The sequence below is a fragment of the Heloderma suspectum genome, chromosome 5, assembly GCF_057233095.1.
Source record: "Heloderma suspectum isolate Gila_16-S chromosome 5, 16-S_ref, whole genome shotgun sequence".
Lineage (NCBI taxonomy): Eukaryota > Metazoa > Chordata > Lepidosauria > Squamata > Helodermatidae > Heloderma > Heloderma suspectum.
Window position 1 is genome coordinate 4,814,501 of NC_139462.1, and position 22,274 is coordinate 4,836,774.

At 51.5% G+C, this 22,274-nt stretch overlaps 1 protein-coding gene across 1 annotated transcript in view; it reads right to left on the reverse strand.

Moving 5' to 3' along the window:
• The window catches only part of ADISSP (adipose secreted signaling protein), a 97,388-nt gene that overhangs the window by 10,904 nt on the left and 64,210 nt on the right, over positions 1-22,274 (reverse strand). The window contains exon 4 of the mRNA XM_084855251.1: positions 22,025-22,163. Within this exon, the coding sequence (XP_084711377.1) occupies positions 22,025-22,163 (139 nt within the window). The remainder of the gene's footprint in view (positions 1-22,024; positions 22,164-22,274) is intronic.

Sequence of the window (22,274 nt, forward strand, 5' to 3'; positions counted from 1 at the left end):
GACACCTTGGTCCTCAGAAGAGGAAGAAAATAATAATTCCCCACAGGTCACATTAAGGATCACACATAACTGAAAGTGCCCAAGAAAAGAACCATGACATGCTTAATACTAGGAACGGCTTCCTAAAGCCTTGCTCCAACAGGGTGGCCTCCAGATATCTGGATTTCAGCTCCCATCATTCCCAACCAGCATGGCCAATGCTCATGGGACAGAGGAAGCTGCCTCACACGGTGTCAGGCCCTTGGTCCATCTAGACCAGTATCGTCGACTCGACACTGACTGGCAGCAGCAGCTCTCCAGGGTTTCCAGCAGGGTTTTTTCCAGCCCTACCTGGACATGCTGAGATCAAACCTGGGACCTTCTTGCATGCAAAGAAGGGGCTCCACCACTGAGCCACAGCCCCTCCTAAGTGCTGGGAATTGTAGTCCAAAACATCTGAAGTATACCAGGTTGGCAAAGGTGGGTTTACTACCACCAGATGTGGTTTTGGCTACTACCGTTGGGCCAATTCACATGTTACCGAGTTCCTACGGTGAAGTCACTTCTGTTTAGGGAAACCACACAAGTCCCAGTGGTAGGTTGCAGCATACAACAATCCCGCCGCACATTCAAACAACAGGGGACCGAGTTCAGGGCTGAAAGACAGATTGTCAAGGTACAAATCCAACTCTCTTCCCGCAGATCCTTTCAGAAACGTTACAGGTGGCAGCTGAACCGCAAGCACAGAATTGCCAACGCAAGCACACACTTGGGGGGCTGGAAACACAGCCCCCCCCCATAACTCCCCTTTTCTTTGTCAAATGCCATAAAGAGGAAAAACATTTTTTTGGTTGCAGGCGATAATGTCACTTGATTCAGGGTAAGGTAAGCAAAATGGTTCTACTAAGTAGAGATATAATTCAACACCCAGGGGAAAACACTTTCAGTGAGCAGCGATTGGAAAACATCCAGTCTCTACAACTGAACTATTACAAAAGTGACTCCAACAATGAAACACTCGGGGGGGGGGGGGGAGTGGAACGGCACGCTGTAAAAATAACACATTACTAACCTCCCACGTGTCAAACCTGCAAGGCAGAGAGAGGGGCTTGCCAATTGTGAGCCATCAGAACACACTTGTAATGTTATTTTTTTCAAAAGGCCTTCCATGAATTTCTTAACTTAGGCATAAAGACCTTTAATAGGAGGTGGATTTATTGGAGTATTATACCAGATATGATGTAAAACCATCCAGTTTTCCTCTTAATGCCTCTGAGGGCCAGGGCTAGTGGCATGGGTTAGGTTCAAATTATCCATAACATCTTCTAGCAAGCTGCCAGCATTCAGTTAATCCCTACACTTTCACAGGACTTTCTGTCTCCCCTCTGTCCATCCCTTCCATCCTGTCTACCACACCTTGCATCCCTGAGATGCAAATCCTGCGGATTTGATTAGAGCAGAGGGCCTAAACTGTTCAGCCACGTAACAAGATCTATACGAACAGCCCAGTTCCCATCATTAATCCACACCCTGCCTGTTCCTCTCCCCACCTCTTCTCCAAGCCCCAGTATCTCCAGGCCAGGGGGTGGGGCTTAGGGAAGGCAGGGGGCGGGCCCCACAGAGGGAGCCAAGCCTCTGCAGGCCGGATTCGGCCCATGGGCTGGAGGCTCCCTGCACCTGTCCTGGCGTGACCAGAAAAGCTGGATGCAGGAAGGGGCGGTCAGATAGAGGGGTGGAGGTATGAAAGTGGGAGCAGGCTTGGTTCCCAGTGACTGTCGTTATCCAGAGCAGGGAGCAGATTTAGGCCCACCCAAGTGACCTCCCCACATGCACCCACTTGCTCTCTCATATACAAGTTACCATTCACCCCTATGAAAAGGGAAAAGGGAAGCTCTGTTCTTCTGGGCACCTGGGGAAGACAAACCCGGCCTTCCGCTACAGATGCTGGGTGGCTCAGCCTTTACTGACCGGGGTCTTGCAAAGTGGGGAGGGGGAAGGTCTGTGTGCAGAGAGACCTGCTGCACCCCCCATGAGAGTTCTTGCAATGCACAAACACTCCCTCTCCCAACACACCTCAGACTTATCTACCTACCTTAATGTTGGGCCTTTTCCTAGCAATGAGAGTGGACAAGCCCAATGTCTGTGGAGGGTCACTCCCTCTTCCAAGAGTATGAATTTCTTCCCTACATGCATCTCTGTTTGACAGCTACCACTTTCTCCTCATGGCCTTAGCCTGGCCCAGCCCCATCCCAGGGGGCTTCATGCCACCCTCCAGGCATCTTGTACCCCCCAAGGGGGCTTGCCAAACAGCTCGAGACCCACCGTGCTACAGGGAAAGCGCATCTCTGAGTGACTTGCCCCAGCTTACATGGGGAGGCAGCGGCACAGATTCCAAACGGCAACTTCCATTACAGGCAGAGAATACAGTTTCCTGAGGAACTGGGCTGGGTTGTGGATGAGACCCCGAATGCGACTGAAACCTGTTCGCACTCCTGGCTGTCTACTGTTGAGATCCTTGATGGATTAAGACACAGACCAATCCAATCTGATTCGGCCAGAAAACAAATGAGAGCGCCTCCTCCCGTACCACCTCACTGCCAGCTGTTCCACAGGTTCCTCTTGCCCCATCTGAATGGCTGCAGAGGGATCTAGGGCAGCCTGACCCAACCTGGGATCGCCAGATGTGCTGCACTGCAACTTCCTTGCTGGCTGGGAACGATGGGCATTGCAGTCTAACACATCTGGAGGGTGCCAGTTAAGGAAAGTTGATTCCAATCTACTCTGAGACACTGGCCATCAAACCAAATGGAGGGACATAACAACAGAACTGTACAAATTTCCCTGCTGGATAAGGCCCAGATGGGTCTCTCTTGTCCAACGTCCCATCTCCAAGATGACCAGCCAGCCCAGGACAGCATCATCATAATGCAATTCTGAATGTCACTGCAGGACTACAGACTGGAGTAGCTGTCCGGGGGGGGGGGGGGTGACCCTGCTATCCCGCCAGCAACTCCCCCACCCCTGTTCTCCTCCAATGGTTCAAGGTAGGATGAAATAAGCAGCAGCAGATTACGGCGTGAAGGATCTATTAGCCTGAGGGACAGCAAGAAAGTGAATGCACCGTGCAACCCTAAACATGTCTACCCAGAAGCAAGCCCCACTGAGTTCAGCGAGACATTCTCCCAGGTAAGTGCACACATGATTGCGGCCTGGAACATAAATAATATCTGAAGAGGAAGATGAAGATCAGTTTTCTTCCCTGGAAGAAACCAGAATTGGAGAGGTGGCTTCTCTGAATGAAGCCGAGGGGTGTGTAACTACACCTCTTCACATACCAGCTGGAGCTTTGCTATGGAAATCGTTAGCATTCGGAAGGTGTTTGGTCTTTCCCCTGAGGCTGAGCGATGCGGCAATCAAACAAGAACAGAAAATCCACCCCCTTGATCACAGCAATCAGGCACACTGGTTCACACAATCTCTCCTGCAGGCACACAGGAGCTTATGGGAATTGTGGGGAGGCTGCAGTTGGCGGTGTCTTTACCTTGTCGACAGGGACTGAGTGCTGGGAATGGCCCAGCAACGTGCACTGCTCTAACCCTGCAGAAGCAGGAAACTGGCAGAGAGGAAGAGCAACACATCTAACTGGAACTTCTGTTGTTTAGAGGAACCACATTTCTGGCCCTTATGAACGCAGGCATGCCCAAGAGCAGTGCCGGGTACAGAAACCTGGACACAATCCACCGAGCTCAAAACACTGATCAGAGTGCAACCAGCGGCTTCCAAGACAGTTTTCAGGCAGGGCATAACAGAGGCAAAGATGCTCAGCCAGTCAGCAGCAGCCTGAGGTTGCGACTTGGGCTGTCCTGGAGAACGGCCGCTAAGAGACCTGTCTTCCACCCAGCGCCTTCATCCAATACTTTTGAAAGCTACTCATGGAACCGGCCACCACCACATCCTGCAGTAATGAAATCCACAGCTTAATTTTGCACTGTGTGAAGACCTGTATCCTTTTATTTTCAACCTGTCACCTCTCTGTTTCCATGGATGATCCCATTTCTCCCCCTACTTGGAGAGGGGGGAGTCATTTTCCTCGCATTCCCCCACGACATACCCCTTGTGGCTTCATAAGCCTCTGTATCCTGTCCCTTTCAGAGCACTATCCGCTTAAAGAGTTCGATGACAAAGCGGCCCTCTCACTCGGATCATTTCTGCTGCCCTCCTTTCTGCCTTTCTCTCTGCTATGCCACTTTCACTGAGGGGTAGGGGAGGCCAGATCAAACACCAAATACTCCAGTGGCAGCAGTCGCACCTGGCCTGCGCGGCAGCATCACGACTCTGCATTTCCAGTCTCTTCTTCAGTAACTCCCCAGCTCTACTGACCATCTAAGGCAGTTGTAGTTGTTGAAATCCAACAGTTTTCTGTCTGCTCTAACGTGCTTGATTTTGTCATCAGATAATCTCAGAAGCCATCTGGGACCCATCTGGGACTCTGAGAAACTCTGAGCTGGGACACAAACTCTGTGAACCGAGTTACTTTCAACACCCCCAGCCTGCCTGCAGGCAATCTAAGAAGAGCAGTGGGTCACCAATGCAGGTCTAAAATCTGGTAAGAACACCAGGTGAGCAAGCATCTAAGTCAGGGGCGTGCAGAAAGTGGATCTCCAGATATTTTGGACTTCAGTGCCCAGCATTCCTGATCATTGGCCATGATGGCAGGGGCTTCTGGGAGCTGAAGCCCAAAACGTCTGGAGATTTACCTTCTGCCCACCCCTGACCCAAGCTATTATCTCTGTGTTCTGTTTTCCTCTGGGCCTTCAAGTTATGTGGAGGGGCCACAACTTGGGAGGACATGCTCAGCATGCAGAAGGTCTCAGGTTCAGTTCCTAGGATTCAAGAGGGCAGGTAGCAGTTGTCGGGAAACTCCTAAGTACTGCCTGAGCAGAAGACAGTTGAGATCACCCACCCTGTAGCTGTTTAGACGTGCAAGGGCTGTGGTACAGTGGTAAGAGCCTCTGCGTGGCATGGAGAAGGTCCCAGGTTCAATCCCCGGCCTCTCCAGGGAGAGCTGGAAAAACTGCATGAAACCCTGGAGTGCCGCTTCTGCCAGCCAGTGTTGACAACGCCGGGGCTAAATGGACAAAGGATCTGGCTCAGTATAACGCAGCTTCCAATCACCCTGTGCTCCCAGACGGGGGAAGCGTTTGGTGTTACCTGGCTTCTGAACAGGTTTTCCCCCATTCTAAATGGCTGCAATGCCTCTCCTAAGGCTTGGTTACTAGGAGTAAGAGCTTTCAGCTAAAATACGCGGGCATTTTGGCATGCACTGGTGCCAGTGTTGTGAAGGGCTGCCATGTTCCTGACCCCAGAGGTAAAATTAGGCCGACAGCTTCTTGATTCTCTGCAACGTGCCAGTTGGCTAGGACCACTTCCCAGCCTGCCCCCAGCTTCTCTCTCGTTGGAGGAACTGGGTGTCAGCCAGCAACTCCTGCTGCAGGAGAGAGCGCACACTTGGGGGGTGGCAGTGGCGGGAGTCCCCACCAGACGTGCTTTAGCTCCAGAATGGGGGTGGGGGGAAGGGGGACACTCCCCAACAACAGGCCTGCTGTTGCCCACGAACCTTCCAAAAAGGGCCACGTCACAGAGAAAAGTATGCCTGTCCCCTCTGGCACACTGCGGAAGATGAAGGGCTTGAACTCAAATGGCAGATGAGCCTGTCTCAATCCGACACAAGCCTGTGAGGCTGGGGGGTGGGGAGCACACACACCGAGCGCCTCCCTCATCAGGTCTCCTGGCCCCTGCAGATGTGGCAAAGCCCCTTTTTCCTGGCCCCTGCAGATGTGGCAAAGCCCCGAAGAATAGAGAGCTTCGGCTATTGGGCGGTATAGAAATGAAATAAATAAATAATAAATAAATAAATTTCCACCACAGGTGGGAGGAGGAAAGAAAACTGCAGAGGGAACAGGAGCAGGCGAGTGACGCTGCTGAAAACAAACTCATGCCTGTGGGAATTAGCAGGGGGTGGGGTGTCATGGGCAGGGAGGGGAATGGCTGTGCACGCTGTCAGCATATTCATCCGGGTCCTAGCCAGGGTCCAACAGCAGTGCCTTCCAGGAAGGAATACGATTCCCAGCAACGCTGGCAGGTTTCCTCCTCCCTCCCAATCCCCTTTCCTTTTCTCCGTGACTGCAAGCCTGCAGGCAAGGACTGTCTCATGTCCGATTTCTTATCTTCGTAAGCTGCCTTGGGTGCCCTTTTGGCTAAAGGATAAAAATGTTAAAATAGTAAGTAAATACATGGATCAGAAAGGGCAGTTACCAGCCCAAGTTCAGGCTAGGCTTCCCCAACCTGGTGCCCTTTGGACGTGTTGGACTGCATGTCCCATCATTCACAGCCAGCGTCTGAAGGGCACCAGGCTGGAAAGGCTGATTTGAGCAGAAGCCTGGGAGGGACTGTCTGGGACTGCAGTGGTGGCTGCTGCTTAGTTCTTTGGCACTGCTGGGCGCATTTCAATATGCCACAGCATTGCTGGCGATTTGCAGTGCAGCTGCAGCTGTAACAGTCTTCTGTGTAGTGGATCGTTTATCACCCCGAGGAGCTAAATACAGAACAAATTCAGCAGTCCTGGACAGTCTCCAGATGTTCATCCCGAGAGAGCAAACTGCCGGCAAGTTTCTGCCTCGGATCCTTTGCACGCTGGAGACCTGGGCTGAGGCTGCACATCCACGCATGGCAGGCGCTGGTTCATGTGTCTGTTTTCAAGGCAGTCTTCTAGTACAAGGCGGCTCGACAGTTTTTCTTTGACTGGGAAATTAACAAACAGTTTGGAATATACTCTGGCCTCACCTTCTGTCGTATTAGATTACAGCAATCTCTCCCTTCCAGGTGTTCTCCCCGCCCATTAGCCCTCTTCCAAAAATCAAGCCCCTAGCCCTGATTATGGGGAGTGGTTGGTCTGCAAATAGGCAGGGCTCCAGCATTTAGGAGAGTGGGGCTTCTGTGACCTGGGTATCTACTATGTCTGAGGCACTTTTCACTAATATGCCCCCCCGTCCTGTGAGAAATCCTCCACCTCCTTGGCAATTTTTTCAGGGAGACATTATGAACAAGAGCAAACACATTGACCCACTGGCTGGGTTCGGATGATCACAGGGGGAAAAGAAGCCACCGGGCTTCTTTTCCTTGCTCCCTCATACGCCGTTTGAGCAACCGCCATTTCCCTACTTACCTGCAATGCAGGGCAGCATGTCATCCAAACCCGGAGAGGTGCACGGCAGGGGTGGCTTCTAAACCGCCCCACAACCCATAGCTTGTTGCAGGGGTTGTGGGGTGGTTCAGACACCACCCCCACCATGCACCTCGCCGGGTTCGGACGACATGCTAACCTGCACTGCATCACGGGGAACTAGGGAAACGGCGGTCACGTGAGCAGCGCGGAGAAAAGAAGCCACAGTGGCTGCTTTTCCCCGTGATCATTTGAACCTGGCCATTGACTGGGGATGACAAGAGACAGACATCATAATCAGGCAGGCGGAGATCTAATAGCGAGGAAGGAGAGCGTGCAGGAGGCATAGCCCGGCTGCAGAATGCAACAATACTATCCTCCCTCGCCCAGTACCTTTTCTTGCTGCCCCCCTAAATTGGCTTTGTGATGTCATCATGCAGCCAATTAATCACAAATCCACCCTTCTCAGAAGGGGACGGGGGAAGGAAGCAGGCGTCTAGCCCTCACCGATTCAGAGATAAGGTTGGAAACATGTGGCCAGTGTCTGAAACCGCCCTAGCCAGATGGAGCCACAGCTTAATAGCTCTACTGAGCCCTTTGCTCCCTCAAACAATTTGCAAGAACAGAGCAAGTCCTGCAAAGTGCATAAACATCTACTTTGAAAGGCAAATAAATAAATAAATAAATCAGTGCTTGAAGACGGTTACGTTGGTGAAGACTGTAACCACAACAGTGCTGACCCTTTACGCAGGATTCACGGAGACCCGGTGCTGCAACCTCCAGATGAAGCACAGGGCGGTGGCTGTGTTTTGGGTGCTGGTCAGACCAGCCAGAGTGGCAAAGACTCATTCAAAAGCCAACAATCCAGTCCAACCAAACAAGAGGCTCTGGAGGGGTCCCATCTGGAATCGGCAGCTTCGGTCAGTGTTCCACCAGGCCCCAGAGCCAGGCTGAATTTGTTCTCCAGCTACGACCATGCTCTGGACAGCCCAGCACCTGCTGGAAAGCCTCGGCCACAACCAGCACTGTTTGCTCCAGGGAGAAGCCCAGGGAGGAATTCCACTGAGTGATACAGCATGATGTTGAACGCACAGAGAACGCACCGCCTTCCCTGGGGGGCTTTGCACTGCCCACACCTGGGCTGTGGAACCTCGGGCCAAATCCAGTCTGCTGGGGGTCTCCAGACAGCCACACCCCAACCCTGGCCCCACCCAGTCACTGCTGAGCATTTGGGGGGTTGCTCACTTTTTCGCAGTTTCCCCCCTATTCTGTGAGGTCAGGATGCTTCTGATACGGCTCAGCTACTGGCAGGGAGAGCTCAAAGCTGAAACATGCTGGTATTTTTGGTATTTTGACCCGGCCCCGCCCCTCTTGCCCCCTTCCCCACCCACCACAGGAATGTGGCCCCCGAGAGCTTCTCCGTAATGGAATGTGGCCCTCGGGCAAAAAGAGGCTCAACACCTCTGGCCTACACACACTGGCACTCCCCCCCGCCCCGCCCTCATAATGGGAAGCATTTTGCTAGGACCGGAAGGATGGCCACTCCAGCCCCCAGCCCTCCGAGTCACACATAATCATGAGCCACACGCAGGGGGCCCTGCCCTGGCTCTGCACGTGGGCCCGCAGGAGGCAGGAACAGGCATGACTCAAGCGACTCCAGTCCAGAGGAGGACAAAAAGAAGAAGGCGCAAAAAGCTCCTCGGGGCCACAGCAGCACTGCAGAGAACACCCCCCGGAGGAGGAGCTGCCAGCTTTGGGGAAGGACGCCTGCTTTCCCCGTGCCCAGGAGCAAGACTCCAAAGTGAGAGTGCGACTAAAGCCATGCTGCAGAGGTCTGCCAGGAAAAGTGGCCAGGGTGTGCCGAAGAGCCCGACTCCAGGACCAGCTGGCACCAGCACCTTATTAAAATCGCTGCTGGCATTCCACCAAAATAAGAAGCACAGAGGTGTCTTACAAGGCACTGAAGACCAGCCATTCTCGGGGTGAGCGCAGGTGTATGAAGGCGGGCACAGCCCTGTTGCGAGCCCCCTGCACCGGATGGGAGGTGTGGAAGCGTGTGGGGTTGAGCAGATTGTGCCCGCCCACCGCAGTTGCTCCAGCTTTCAAAAGTATTTTGACAGGGTGGTGCATAGTGCACAATTCCATGCAAACGGAGGCAATAATGCAAAACCTGTGAATGGGTACAGGGAGTTCAGCTTGCATTCAGGACAACCAGCAATGTGTCTAGCGTTTGCAGCTGTGAACAGACGCTCAAAAGTATCCAGTCTCCAAATGAGAGGGGTACAACCGGTCTTCTCCATGTGTCTTTCTCCATAACAAGCGGAAGAAAAGATACCATGTTAGGGAGTATATGAAAATTAAGCAAGTATCCATAACATTTAGACAGGCTGCAAAACTCGTCTGCACCTGGTACGAACAACAGTTGAACCATGGTCAGTCAGTGCTAAGAGATAGGTGAGTGCCACTCCAAAAGAGTGGGCAAGAGCCTTGCTCAACTGACTGAAAGGGAGCCAGGATCGGATACCTGAATCTGGAGTCATCTTAGTGGAAAAAATCTGAGTAAGGGGAGACACGACAGAGGTGTACAACAGCCTGCACAGTGTGGAGAATGTGGATAGTTTTGTTCCCTCTCCCATAATACTAGAACCCAGTGGAGTCCTCCCATGAAGCTGATTGGTGGGAGATTCGGGACAGATAAAAGGAAGGGCTTTTCCACACAGCGCAGAGTTAAACTATGGAATTCACAAGACACAGTGATGGCCACCAATTTGGATGGCTTTAAACAGGGGTTGGACAAATTCCTGGAGGAGAAGGCTATCAGCGGCTACTAGTCCTGATGGCTCTGTGCTACCTCTAGTGCCAGAGGCAGTGAGCCTACCTACACCAGGTGCTGGGGAACATGGGCGGGAGGGTGCTGTTGCACTCAGGTCCTGCTTGTGGGCTTCCCACAGGCAGCTGGTGGGCCGCTGTTTTAGCAGAGTGCTGGACAAAATGGGCCTCTGCTCTGATCCAGCAAGGCTCTTCCAGTGTTCTCGTATTACGAAGTCGACAAGATGTCAGTGCCTTCAGCACAGCCTGGATTATGTAGCGCCAACGGACAGCTAGGCCCAGTACAGCGGGCAGCACTGAAGGCAGCTCATAGTGCGCAACTGGCGAATCCGTAGCAGAACGACCAGCGCCTGACTGCTGGTAGCTGGGATGGACTGTTGCAAAGGATGCTGGGCGAGGGTGACCCTGGTCTGATCCAGCAAGGTGGTTCTTATATTCTAACCAAGTCAATTATATAAATTCGTTGTATTTCGTGTTGTTATTAGTATTGTACTCTGCCTAGAGTGGCCGGGTAGCTGGCCAGATGGGCGGCTAATAAATCTAATAAATAAATAAAATAAACAAGAGATCACAACACTGATGAGTTAGACTTTAACTTAAAGGATCCTGCATACAGACTTTTGTTTTGTGAAGATCAAATGTCTTGGTGGACCCTTGGGATCTTCATTAAAGGACAGTAAATCACACAAGACTGAGTCAGCCCGCGCCTGATGGATAGCGCATAAGAATAGACAGTTGTTAGCTAGGTAGCTTGCAATCTTAGAATTCTGCAGATAACACAATATTACTCACGGTGGGATGATATCAAGAAGTCCATGCTCAAAAATGTGAGCCCCTTCCCTCAGGTAAAGCTGCCCTGATTTAAGGCAGGAATCTAAGGCTAGCAGGTGCCCTCCAGAAGTGTTAGACTACAACTCCCATCATCCCCAGCCACACATGCTTAGGGCTCCTTCATCCATTTCCACAGCCTTCCCCAGATCTGGAGGGCACCAGGTTGGGGAAGCTGCATTACATTCTTAGGCGTGTACACCAAAGGCATTTGAAAGTATACATGTAAAAAGGTGATGTGCGGATGTTGCAAAACACGTGCATCTTATGGGCACACTTGTGGCTCAGGGGTAGCTGTGCAACATGTGGAACAGTCCAAGCTGGTACACTAGGCCCACCCCTGTCCAAGAGGCAGCTCCAAAACTGAAGTCACAGACTGCTTTCCTTGAGCTGTCTGTGTGGGGAGCAGCTGGACAGGAAGCTGGGGGGGATTGCAGCTGGAGTACTTACTGGTTCGCCTTTTGTTTGGTCTCCTGGAGGATTGACTTCTGAAATCTGTATGGCACTTACACAAAATGGGGGCTGTCCCATCAATGTTGAGATATAGGCATTTTAACATCTCCCAGGATAGCATCCAGAGGTAAGATCTGGGAGAGTCACTGGCCATTTCACACTAATGCCTTTGTGGTCTTTCATCTCTTGTCCTTGCAGAGGACCAAAATTTGTATAAAAGTAACCACCGGTGTTGCCCTCCTGGCTAGAGTAACCACCTAATGCTCACACAAGCTGGTGGAGGCAAAATAAGCTAAACCTTTCTGAATGCCAAGGGTCACACTTCAATTTACCGCTGCCTTGAAGGCTATTTGCACCTCTCCCAAACAAGCCAGAAGAGCCGAGAGCTTGCACTTCGGTGCTTTAAAAGGCAACAGCCCAAAGGGCTGAAAACCTCTTTTGTAGCGAGGAGGCCGGTACGTCCTGATTCTGCAGGCAGAGACATTTTAGTGCCTGAGGCAGAAAATCCAAACCGCAGCCCATGTGATGCTGGGGAAATCATTCCAATTCGCTGCTCTTTAATAGCTCCCCCCAAATCTTCACGCGTGGGCTGCGATGCCCAACCAAGAACACAAGAAAGCTCCATTTTGTTGCACTTCCTGTAGGGCGTAGCACTCAAGCTTAAGCCAACCCAAGTCATTTGCACAAGACCGAAGGTTTGCTGTTTATACACAGTGCTGGTGACATCAGTACAAAGCGCTCTTTTATTTATTTATTTATTTATTGCATTTATACCCCGCCTTTTTTCCTCTTGCAAGGAACCCAAGGCGGCTTACATTATCCTCCTCCTCTCCATTTTATCCTCACAACAACAACCCTGTGAGGTGGGTTGGGTTGAGAGTCTGTGACTGGCCCGAAGTCACCCAGTGAGCTTCCATGGCCAAGTGGGGACTAGAACCTGGATCTCCCAGCTCCTAGTCCAACACTCTTGCCACTACACCACACTGGCTCTTCCTGAAGCACATGCTCTGCCCGGGTTAGGGTGGCCATCTAAGCTTACCCCTTAGTCCAAAGGGGGCGGGGTGTCCACCCACACCCCGCAGAGCAGTACAAGCGGTCAAGAGCGTTTGCAGGGCCGCCACAGAAAGGTGCTGGCAGAGGGTTCCAGGGTTCCGCCTGACTGGAGATGTTGGGAGTTGTTGTCTGGGTGGCCCCAGGGTGGGGGAGGTTGGCCATTATTTTTAAATAATGTTTAATGTGTAATTTTACTGTTTTAAATTGTACTGCTGTACATCGCCCAGAGTGGCCGGGTGACCGGCCAGATGGGCAATTAAGAAATTTAATAAATAGACAGACAGACAGACAGACAGAGGGTCTCTCCAGTCAGATGGAGATGGCTTGTGCCACTGGCCCATCCAGCCCACTGTTGGCTACTCAGATAGGCTGTGGCTCTCCCGAGACTCCGGCAAACATCTTTCCCATCACCTGCTATGCAATTCATTTAACTGACGCCACCAGGAATTGAACCCAGAGCAGTCTACATGCACAGCAGGTGTTCAGCCAGTGAGCTGCAGCCCTTTCCCGAGTCAAAACAGTCTATCTGGCACAGCCCAGTGTTTGATACACTGCATTGTTGTGACACGTTCCCACATGCGACCATACAATCGTACATTTAAGAGTGTAGACCCAACAAGCTTGATCCCAAGGAGGCAGGAGTTATAAGCCAGAGCACACATGCGGTTCCCTGTCGTCCCCCACCCCCCAGGTCTTCCACTTGCTTTGTGCCTAATGGGAAAACAGGATATCATCATTCTCTTCTTCTCCACTCCCGTCCCCAAGTTATTTCTACATGTAAAAGGAGATTTGTAGACTGCCTTTTGGCTCTAACAGGGTTCTCAAAGTGGTTTACAAAAACCGAGCAAAAAAAGTAAACAAGAACAAGAACCCAAAACTGCAGAGTTAAATCCTTCAAATCTCAAACTAAAAACCATTAAAAGCCAGGCAGAAGAAGAATGCTTTCGCTGTCCGCTTAAAAGTGAGCAAGGACAGGGATAGGCTAACTTCCTTTGGGATGGCATTCCAGAACAGAGGTGCTGCCACAGAAAAGGCCCCGTCCCGTGCTCCCACCTCTTTTGGTGGTGGCACATGCAACAGGGCCTCAGAAGATGGTTGCAACCGATGGGCCTGTTCATATGGTTCAAATTCCCAGCCCACGGCCCTAGGAAATCAGAGGCACTGCAACATAGTGCCAAGCCTGTGCTAGATGCTGTACAGAAGAAACAACACACTCCCTGGCTAGAAGATTTGCAACGAGGCAGCAGTCAAGTGCAGAGGGAGAGAACCCTCCCATCTACGCCACAGGCCTTTCCCAGTACAAACAGCGGAAAGGCAGAAGCAGAGTGGGGCCACCATAATCAAAGGCAGTATACCTCTAAATACCAGGGTGGATAGGGAGCAGCCACTATTTTTGCATGCTGCTTGTGAACACCCCAGGGGCACTTGAATGGCCCTTGTCAGAATGCTGGACTGGACAGATGTTTCTATTGCGAATGGAGAGCCACCTCTTGCCACCTCAATCCACTCCATGCCTGCACCCTAGGGGAGATGCCAAGGAGAGAAGAACATATTCTTTTTTTTCTCAGGCTTGTCTTGTTTCACTTGTGGGCAAGGCTTTTCATCTCTTAAGAGTTTGCACAGCACCTAGGGACTTTCGGGTGCTTACACGCCTAGGTCCGCCTCCCCTGCAGTTCTAATCTGCCAACCTTTGGACTTGGGAGCCCTTCCTCCCTTCCAGAAAGACCGAAGAAGCATCTCTTGGTGGCTTCCAACATTTAGTCCAGGCGAAAAAAGAGTAAGCTATGCAATTCCCCAGCAATTCTGGAACAAAACATTAGACACCCCTAAATAATGGAGCGAAATGCTCAATTTGCATAATTGCAATGCTGGCTCTGAACATCCCTCTCGTCTATTAGCAAAGAATTTGAGTAAAGGGGAGGAGGAACAAAGAGAAGGAGAGAGACAGGAGGAAGAGAATGAACTGAGATTAATGATTAACTACTCCACAGAGATTTGGCAATTTCAGATTCTTGAGAGCTGGGAGATCACATCTCATACCGCGCTGGAGTCACGGCACGTCTAGCTGCTATGCAGAGGACAAGGACAGCACAGCTGCTGCCATCACAAGAAGTACAGGGAATGCTCCAGTTCAGTCCAGAGTGGCCCTACAAATCCTCCGCATAGCTGCAATGGCACGGAGAAAGCAAGGCGAGCTGTTTTGCCCACAGCAGTGGACGTGCAAAGCTATGACTCAGCTTGTCACATTAAACCTGAATCCCAAAGTGGGTCTCCACGCATGTCGCATGGCAGGGCACTCTGGTAATTGGGACACATCTTGCGAATGGGAATGTGAGCATTTAGAAGCCGCAGCTAGGACAGAGCGCAGGAGCCAGGCCCGTGCCTGATCCCTAGGCCGAAACCCCATAGAGCAGCCTTCGCCAACCTGCTGACAAAGAAAATGGCTGAAAAACGCCAAAACCAATCCAGCAGGACCTACAGAGTATGCTCTGTGTCCGGGGGGGACGGGGGGGGGGACTGGCCTCTACAGCTTATATCTGCCTCTCCCAGCCTGGTGGCCTCCAGATGAATTGGACTGCAGCTCCAGTCAGCCTCAGCCAGCACGGCCAATGGTCAGGGATGCTGGGAACTGTGGTCTAAGAACGGCTGACGGAAGGCGAACGTCTTGACGCACTGTCACCAGCCAAAACTGATCCAAGGAAAGTCACAGGGCAGTCCTCTTTTGACTTGGTAAGATTCAGCAATGACAGCATCAAGAGGACAATACAGGCATCTACCAACCAGCCTTCCCCCGTCCTGACGGCAGTGGAAGTGTAAAACAAACCGATATTAAAAGAAAAGCGGGAGGGAAGAAGCCCTGAACGGAAAGACCACAAGTATCGCCAGCATAGTTGTGGTTGCGAAAGGTGGTACACCTGCTCGGGGACCTTAGTGGAAAGTCAGTGCAGGCTAGCAAGGCCGGGGTGGGGCACCGCAGGCAGGAGAAAGGCGCGACTCCCACAGAGGTAGCTGAAGGGACGCCTGCACCCACGTCACTCCACCCGTGCGCCCTTTGGTCAGAGGAGATCCTCCAGCGGTGAGGCGAGTCGCAGCTGGGGAGGCAGCCTTCTCTGTCGCGGCACCCCACTCACGGAAAGCTTCCACCCACCCCACCGCCCCCGTTCCAGGGAGGCCAACCCGGGGCAGACATCAAAATGCCCAGGTGAAGACCTCTGTATTTGCCCAGGCTTTGACCAGGAAGGGAGTTTTATTATTTGTTTCTATTTCTGTTTTTATTCTCTCGATTTAATTGCATTATGTTGTTTTGTAATTTTACTGATGTTTTATTCTAAACCTCCCTACTAATAATTGCATTAAAAAGGACAATACAGACATCTGCCAACCAATCAAATGGAACAAAACATGTCTCTCATCCCAGATGCTGGGGCAACCAGGAACTTGGGGGGGGGGGATACTCCCCACACTTCAATGATGCTCTCCCTTACAACTGAATGGCTGCTGTGCTCTCCTTTGGTAAAATATCTGCCCTCGACCCGACATGGGCCAGTCTGAACTTTACCAACTGAATTACTGTAAGACATGCAAGGTGATGACTGCATTTTCCCACCCCCACCGGTTGTCTTTTAGAAAGGTGGGCATTATGTATCATATTAAATAAAATTGGGGCCTGGCTTAATCTGTCCACACAGACGAGGCTTCTTTCACTTGAAAATTTGAACAGATGACTGCTTCGGGGGAATGAGGGGCCCAGGGATGCCAATATGATCCGCAACAGGTGCCCCAGTCCTGCTCCCCAGATCACAGGACCTGCTGATCATCTTTAATCCGCTCACCTCGGACACCAACCAAGGCCTGAGGCCACCAGCATTTTTGTGTGGAGGCTTAAACTGCCTTGGAGACTCTTTCGCACAATTTAGGCCAGACTTCCCCCAACCTGGGGACCGCCAGATGTGTTGGGCGACAGTTCCCATTGCTGGCTCTGGGAGGATGGGAGCTGTTGTCCTACACATCTGGAGAGCTCCAGGCTGGTGAAGGCCAGGGGCTGCTCGCAGGGAAGAGGAAGCAGAGGAGAGGTTTCTGTCGTGCAAGGGAGCTGCTTGGAGGCTTTGCAAACTGCACCACAAAACCAATGGGCGCAAAAGCCCTGGGCGTGTGGGCTGGGTCGAACTCCAGCAGGAGTGGCTTCGGGGCATTTGTCTGCCACAGTCCACACTCGACACACCTGGCTTGGGCTGGCAAATGGCGATGCGCACACCCCCCCCGGAAAGCTGGCACCGAATGACCTGAGCCATCTGAGCTGCCGCTTGAGCCGACCCTGTGGGCAGCGCCCTTGCTGTCCTTGCCTGCTCACCTTGAGTGCTTCTGGTGCGCCCCCACTGCCCCGCTCTCTTTGGATGCACGCTTAGCAGAACACGGCCACCTGCCCCTGGAGGGAACTGCGCCACGGAGGAGGCAGGCTGTCTAGTTCCTGGAGACAGACAGCACGAAGCAGTTGCCACCGCTGAGGAGAACCCAGCAGGGAGCGATTTCCTTGGGAATCAGAACGCATTTATTTGGGACATGCCGCGCAGGCATCCGGAGAAACAATCTTTCACTCAGTCATGCAAGTCCCGTGCCGTAGCGTCATCCCGCAGGAGTCGCCGGAAGCTGGACAGCTCCAGATGGCTCTAACCCTTTACCGGGGCAGCTTTCAGCCAGAGGGCCAAATTCGGAGAAGCTCTCGAGGGGTGCTGTCCAGTGGAGGGCAGGGCAAAGGGGCTGGGCCAAAATGCCAAACAAACCAGCACATCTGAGCTCAAAAGGTCTTCCTGCCAGCAGTGGAGGTGAGTGGCTCTGATGTCGGTGGGGTGGTGGATCTGCTCCGGGTGCCAGTCAGAACTCATGGAGCTCTCCAAGGGGCCTCACAGGCACTGCTGCACTTCCGAAGGAGGGACACAGAGGCTGCCGAACAGCTCCTTAGTAGAGGCCACCACTTGCCTTCCAGGGGCACAAGCGAGAGCTGCCTGCCTTCCAGGGGGACTCAGGGACGGAGCACAGCTGCAGAGGGAGGAGGTTGTCACTCGGGGTGCAGCCCCTGCCTTCCACGCAGAAGCGCCGGGGTCCAACCCCGGCCTCTCCCGCCACAACAATCTGGTAGCGGGTGTGGCGGGAACCTCTGCCCGAGCCACTGCCCGATGGCCTGACCTGGTTTACAAGGCAGCTTCTCAAGCCAAGAAGCAACAGCCATGAAACACAAAGAAAGGCAAGGCAACATCCCGGCTAAGCCCCCATCGTTTCATGCAACATTTGTCATGCTGCTCAGCATCTCCTGATATAAGACGAGCAAGGGCAGCTCATTTTTACCCCCACACTTCCCGCACCCCGCACCCCAAACCCCTACACTGACCCTGCCCTTCCCAACTGAAATGAATTTTAAGTGCATTTACTCACATTCATCCGTCATTACACTCATCTCTCCCCTGTCGGACTCCCCGGCCCCCTCACTGTCAAAATTTGTCTGTAAGCGCCTCAGGGCAGGGACCAGCTGCTCTTCTACTTATTTCACTCTGCAACATGCTGTCAATGCACATCAATCCAGCCGTGCACAGCGTGCAACCAGCCAGCAACCAGAATGCGCCTCCCCTCCCGCCTGCTTCAGTTTGCAGCTGGATAGGAGTTGCTGCCAGTGACGTTTGGGGGGGGGGGTGTCGGGGTCAATGGAAGCTGTATTCAGGGGTATACTGCCTCTGTGCATGGAGGTTCCATTTCATTATCATGGCTATGCCTTTCCATACCTCATCAGATAAGGAAACATAGTACCTGATACCAGAGTGTCACCCGGAGAAGCAGAGGGAGGTGAAGAACATACAGCTGGGGTGTTGAATGCCTCACACTGCTTCTAGCGCACCTTTCCCCTGCCTCACACTGCTTCTAGCGCACCTTATTACCAATGATTCAGCTACCACTCTCAGCCCTTTGGCACCCCCCTGCCCATGGGTGGTCTGACTTCCCCTTCCCCACAAAAGTGTCACTTGCATGCTCAAGAGGTCATTCAGTGTCTTTTTGTTGAACTAGAACTGGGGAGGGATTGCGAGGAGCCCCCAAAGGATCTCTCCAAACTGGGAGAATGGGCATCCAAATGGCAAATGAGGTTCAGCGTAAGCAAGTGTAGAGTGATGCATGCTGGGGCGGAAAATCCCAACTTCAAGTATAAGCTGATGGGATCTGCGCTAGCAGTGGCTGACCAAGAAAGAGATCTTGGGGCTGCTGTGAAAAAGGCAAATCCTATGTTAGGCATAATTAGGAAAATTGAGAATAAAACTGCCTAGATACAAACCTATGTTGTGACCACATTTGGAATACTGTGTACAGTACTGGTCACTGCACCTAAAAAAGGGACATTGTAGAGTTGGAAAATGTGGAGAAAAGGGCAACCTTAATGATCAAGGAGCTGGAGCATCTCCCCTATGAGGAAAGGTTACAACATGTAGGACTGTTTAACTCAGAAAAAAAAAAGGCACATAAGGGGAGACATGATAAGAGATGTACAAAATTATGCATGGTGTAGACAGGGAGACCTTTTGCTCCTCCTCCCATAATACTAGAACCCAGTGGGGTCCTCCCATGAAGCTGACTGGTGGGAGATTCAGGACAGACCAAAGGACGGCCTTCTTCACACAGCGCACAGTTAAACTGTTGAATTCACTACCAGAAGATGTGGTGATGGGCGCCAATTTGGATGGCTTTCAAAGGGGGTTATGCAAATTCCTGGAGGAGAAGGCTATCAGTGGCTACTAGTCCTGATGGCTCTGTGCTACCTCCACTACCAGAGGCAGTGAGCCTTTCTACACCAGTTGCTGGGGAACGTGGGTGGGAGGGTGCTGTTGCACTCATGTCCTGCTTGTGGGTTTCCCATGGGCAGTTGGTTGTATGAACAGAATGGTGGACTAGATGGACCCTTGGTCTGATGCAGCACGGCTCTTCTTATGTTCGGGGGGGAGGGAGGTCAAGTTTAAAATGCTGCAAAATAGAAGATTTGTGATGTCATAAGGCAGCAACTGATCAGTGCCAACTTCCCCTACAACCCAGAAGAACAGGTTTTTCCCAAACTCAGCACTGAAGAAGATGCAACCATGGGCAGCATGTGGGCCTATACTCAACCTTCACCTGCTAAACGTGTGAGCATTTTGCAAGTTGGTTAGCACGCCGGATGGGGAACAGAATATACCTATACTACAATGCACTGTAAAGTATAGTTTACAGTGAAAACGAACTATTCAGAACATGCTGCCTCTGAAAATAATAATAATAATAATAATACCAGCACCATCACCACATATCCACTTTTGCAGAAAAACACTGCAAAAGTGTATCATTACGTCTTTGAGAGATAGAAATAACAGGGGAAACAATTCCACACATCCTTAGATGTTTGTCAGCATGCAATAACAATGTTCACTCACACTGACCTGTGAAATAGCTGATCTGCACAGCAAAGACAGATCCCCACTATATGGCAGATTTGCACTTTCTGCAAGCCAGAGATTAGCATGGCCAGTAATACAAGAGTCTTCCTTCCCTGTCCGAGGCTACAGTCCAGTCTGTGATTTCCACATCAAATCCCTCTGCGTTCCATCTGACTGGACAGGCAGTTGTGCCAAGACTCCTCGTGCTGTGGAAAAGGCCACCTGATTGCTCCTGTCCATCAACAGGTCCCACCCTGCATAGCTAGAGCTTACAGAAACGGCATTTTCCCCCCACCCCAACTCCCCTCTCTCAATCTCTCTGGCAGGGTGTAGATGGCTATCACGGTATATTGCAACATCTTAAGAGCAAAACAACTTCTCACTGTACCTAACAAAGAACTCTGCTATCCATCTCTCTTGCAAGTCATCGGACAAATGAACATCCAATTGTGGTTCTCCCCAGAAGGACATGTCTGAGAGCTCTCCTTACCTAATGGGTCCTTGGTAGTAATAGTGCCAAAGTTCAGGATGGGGAGGGAAGACAGCAAATCACATTTAGAAAACCGAATCCCATTATGAGCTGACCCCGCACAATCCCCCAAAGTTCAGGCCTGGCTCTTAATGATCCCTACCAAAGATGCCTTTTTCCTTTCCCCATCCAAAACTCAACAGGCAGCTGCAGCTGGGAGCCTTCACTATCGCTCCCAGAAACGTGCATGCAAAGGTCTATGGAAGACGCAGTTGGCATGAATCCTGCTGATGCCATTTGGACATCATGACCCATAGGAACTACATCTCTTGTTGAGCGTTCTGGGCTTTAAGAATTAGGGTGCAATCTTATCGGGAGAGTCGGCTGCCTCTGAACTCGGAGGCAGCTAACTATCCAATGCAAGAGTGGGTGGAGCTCTCCTCTGTGTTCTAGCCGCCCTGCATTTGGGGCTAGACGGCTGACAGCTGGAGATGTCGGAGTGTGAGGGGGGAGGCTGGACGACGCATAGGAAGTGTCATAACGACACTGCCAAGGTCTCCTCTCCTCCCCTCCCCGCCCCTAGGGACGCCCCCTTTTCCCCTGCTCCGCACTGCAGTTACGAACGCAGAGATGAGGAAGAATGGTGCCGCCTACAGGGAGGCAGGGGAGGGGGTGGGGAGCACAGGTCCTGGATGCTGTCTAGCGACCATAGAGAGGATTGTGCCCTTAATTTATGGATTCAGGTTCTTGAAGCATCCTTTAAGACAGATGGCACAAAGTGGTACCACAGAATATATATTTATTGCTCAGACGGTGTTAGAGAATAACAAAACCTTGCAATGAGGAAACAAGCAAGACACATCACCATATATAATGCAATTGGGATGATAAGGATAATAGAAACAGTGGCTTGCATAGTTTTTAGTAAAACTGAAGTTTAAGTCCTCATTTCTCTTCACCAGCCAAACATTCATCATTAGGATCTTATTATTTACCAGGCATAGCTGGCAGAGCTTAAGTAATAGTGTTTGGTAGGCTTCTTGTTTTCCCAGGATCTCTCTGCTCAACCAGGTTAAAATCTTAGCATTTATAGCACTCTACCTGACGTTAGCTCAAGTTCCTTTTCTCACAGAAACTTCCATGCAGCTGGACTTAAACAGGAGCTTCGGACACAACCATGGCTCCTGCACCCAGCTTCAAGAGGGCCTTTCCCTAACACAGCCAGGCCTACAGCTAACCACAGAGGTATCCTGCTGAAGGTTTATCCCCTTCTGGGATAAGGAGCTTTTCACTTCCAAGAACTCACTCTGCACCTGTGGCAAGCTCCCTCGCCCACAATCTAAGAACGCTTTCTGTACTCGCACACAGCATAAGCAGAACCAATCGTTCTGCTGTTCCAGTTTGCACTCCTATAAAATACAATGAATTCTCGTGACAGTGTTTTGTGACAGTCTGAGGTGAGCCAATTTTGAACAGAGCCTTTGGTTGAGCTCTCCCATCACTAGGCCTTGGGCAAGGGACCCTGAGGTAACAAAATGGCACAGAAAAAAGGGAAGACTACAAAGGGGGGGAAAGAGAGGATAAAAACATAGGGTTTTTTTCACAGGAAAGGATATTTTAATAGCAGGAGCTCTATAAGAAACGAAGACACTCAGGCTGCAGGAAAGCCAAGGAAACAGTTGTCTTCAGACAAACACACCCACCCTTCCACAGTGCAACAGCCGGTGCTGGGCAGAGAGATCGTACCTTCAGATACTGGCAGAATGCTGATCACTTTCAGATTAAGATTGGACAATGGTGCACAAGCGATATTCTTCCCCAGCCGCTGCACAAAAGGCAGAACGAACATGATTTCGTACTTGTGCAGGATCTTCAGGAACCCAACCTAAAAGGGGGGGGGGGTGCAGAGTTAACTACATGGTTGCAAGAACATTACAATGTTTCAGAACTTCACAACAAAAGGTGCCAGACAGCCAAGGGCGGCGTCACATGTTAC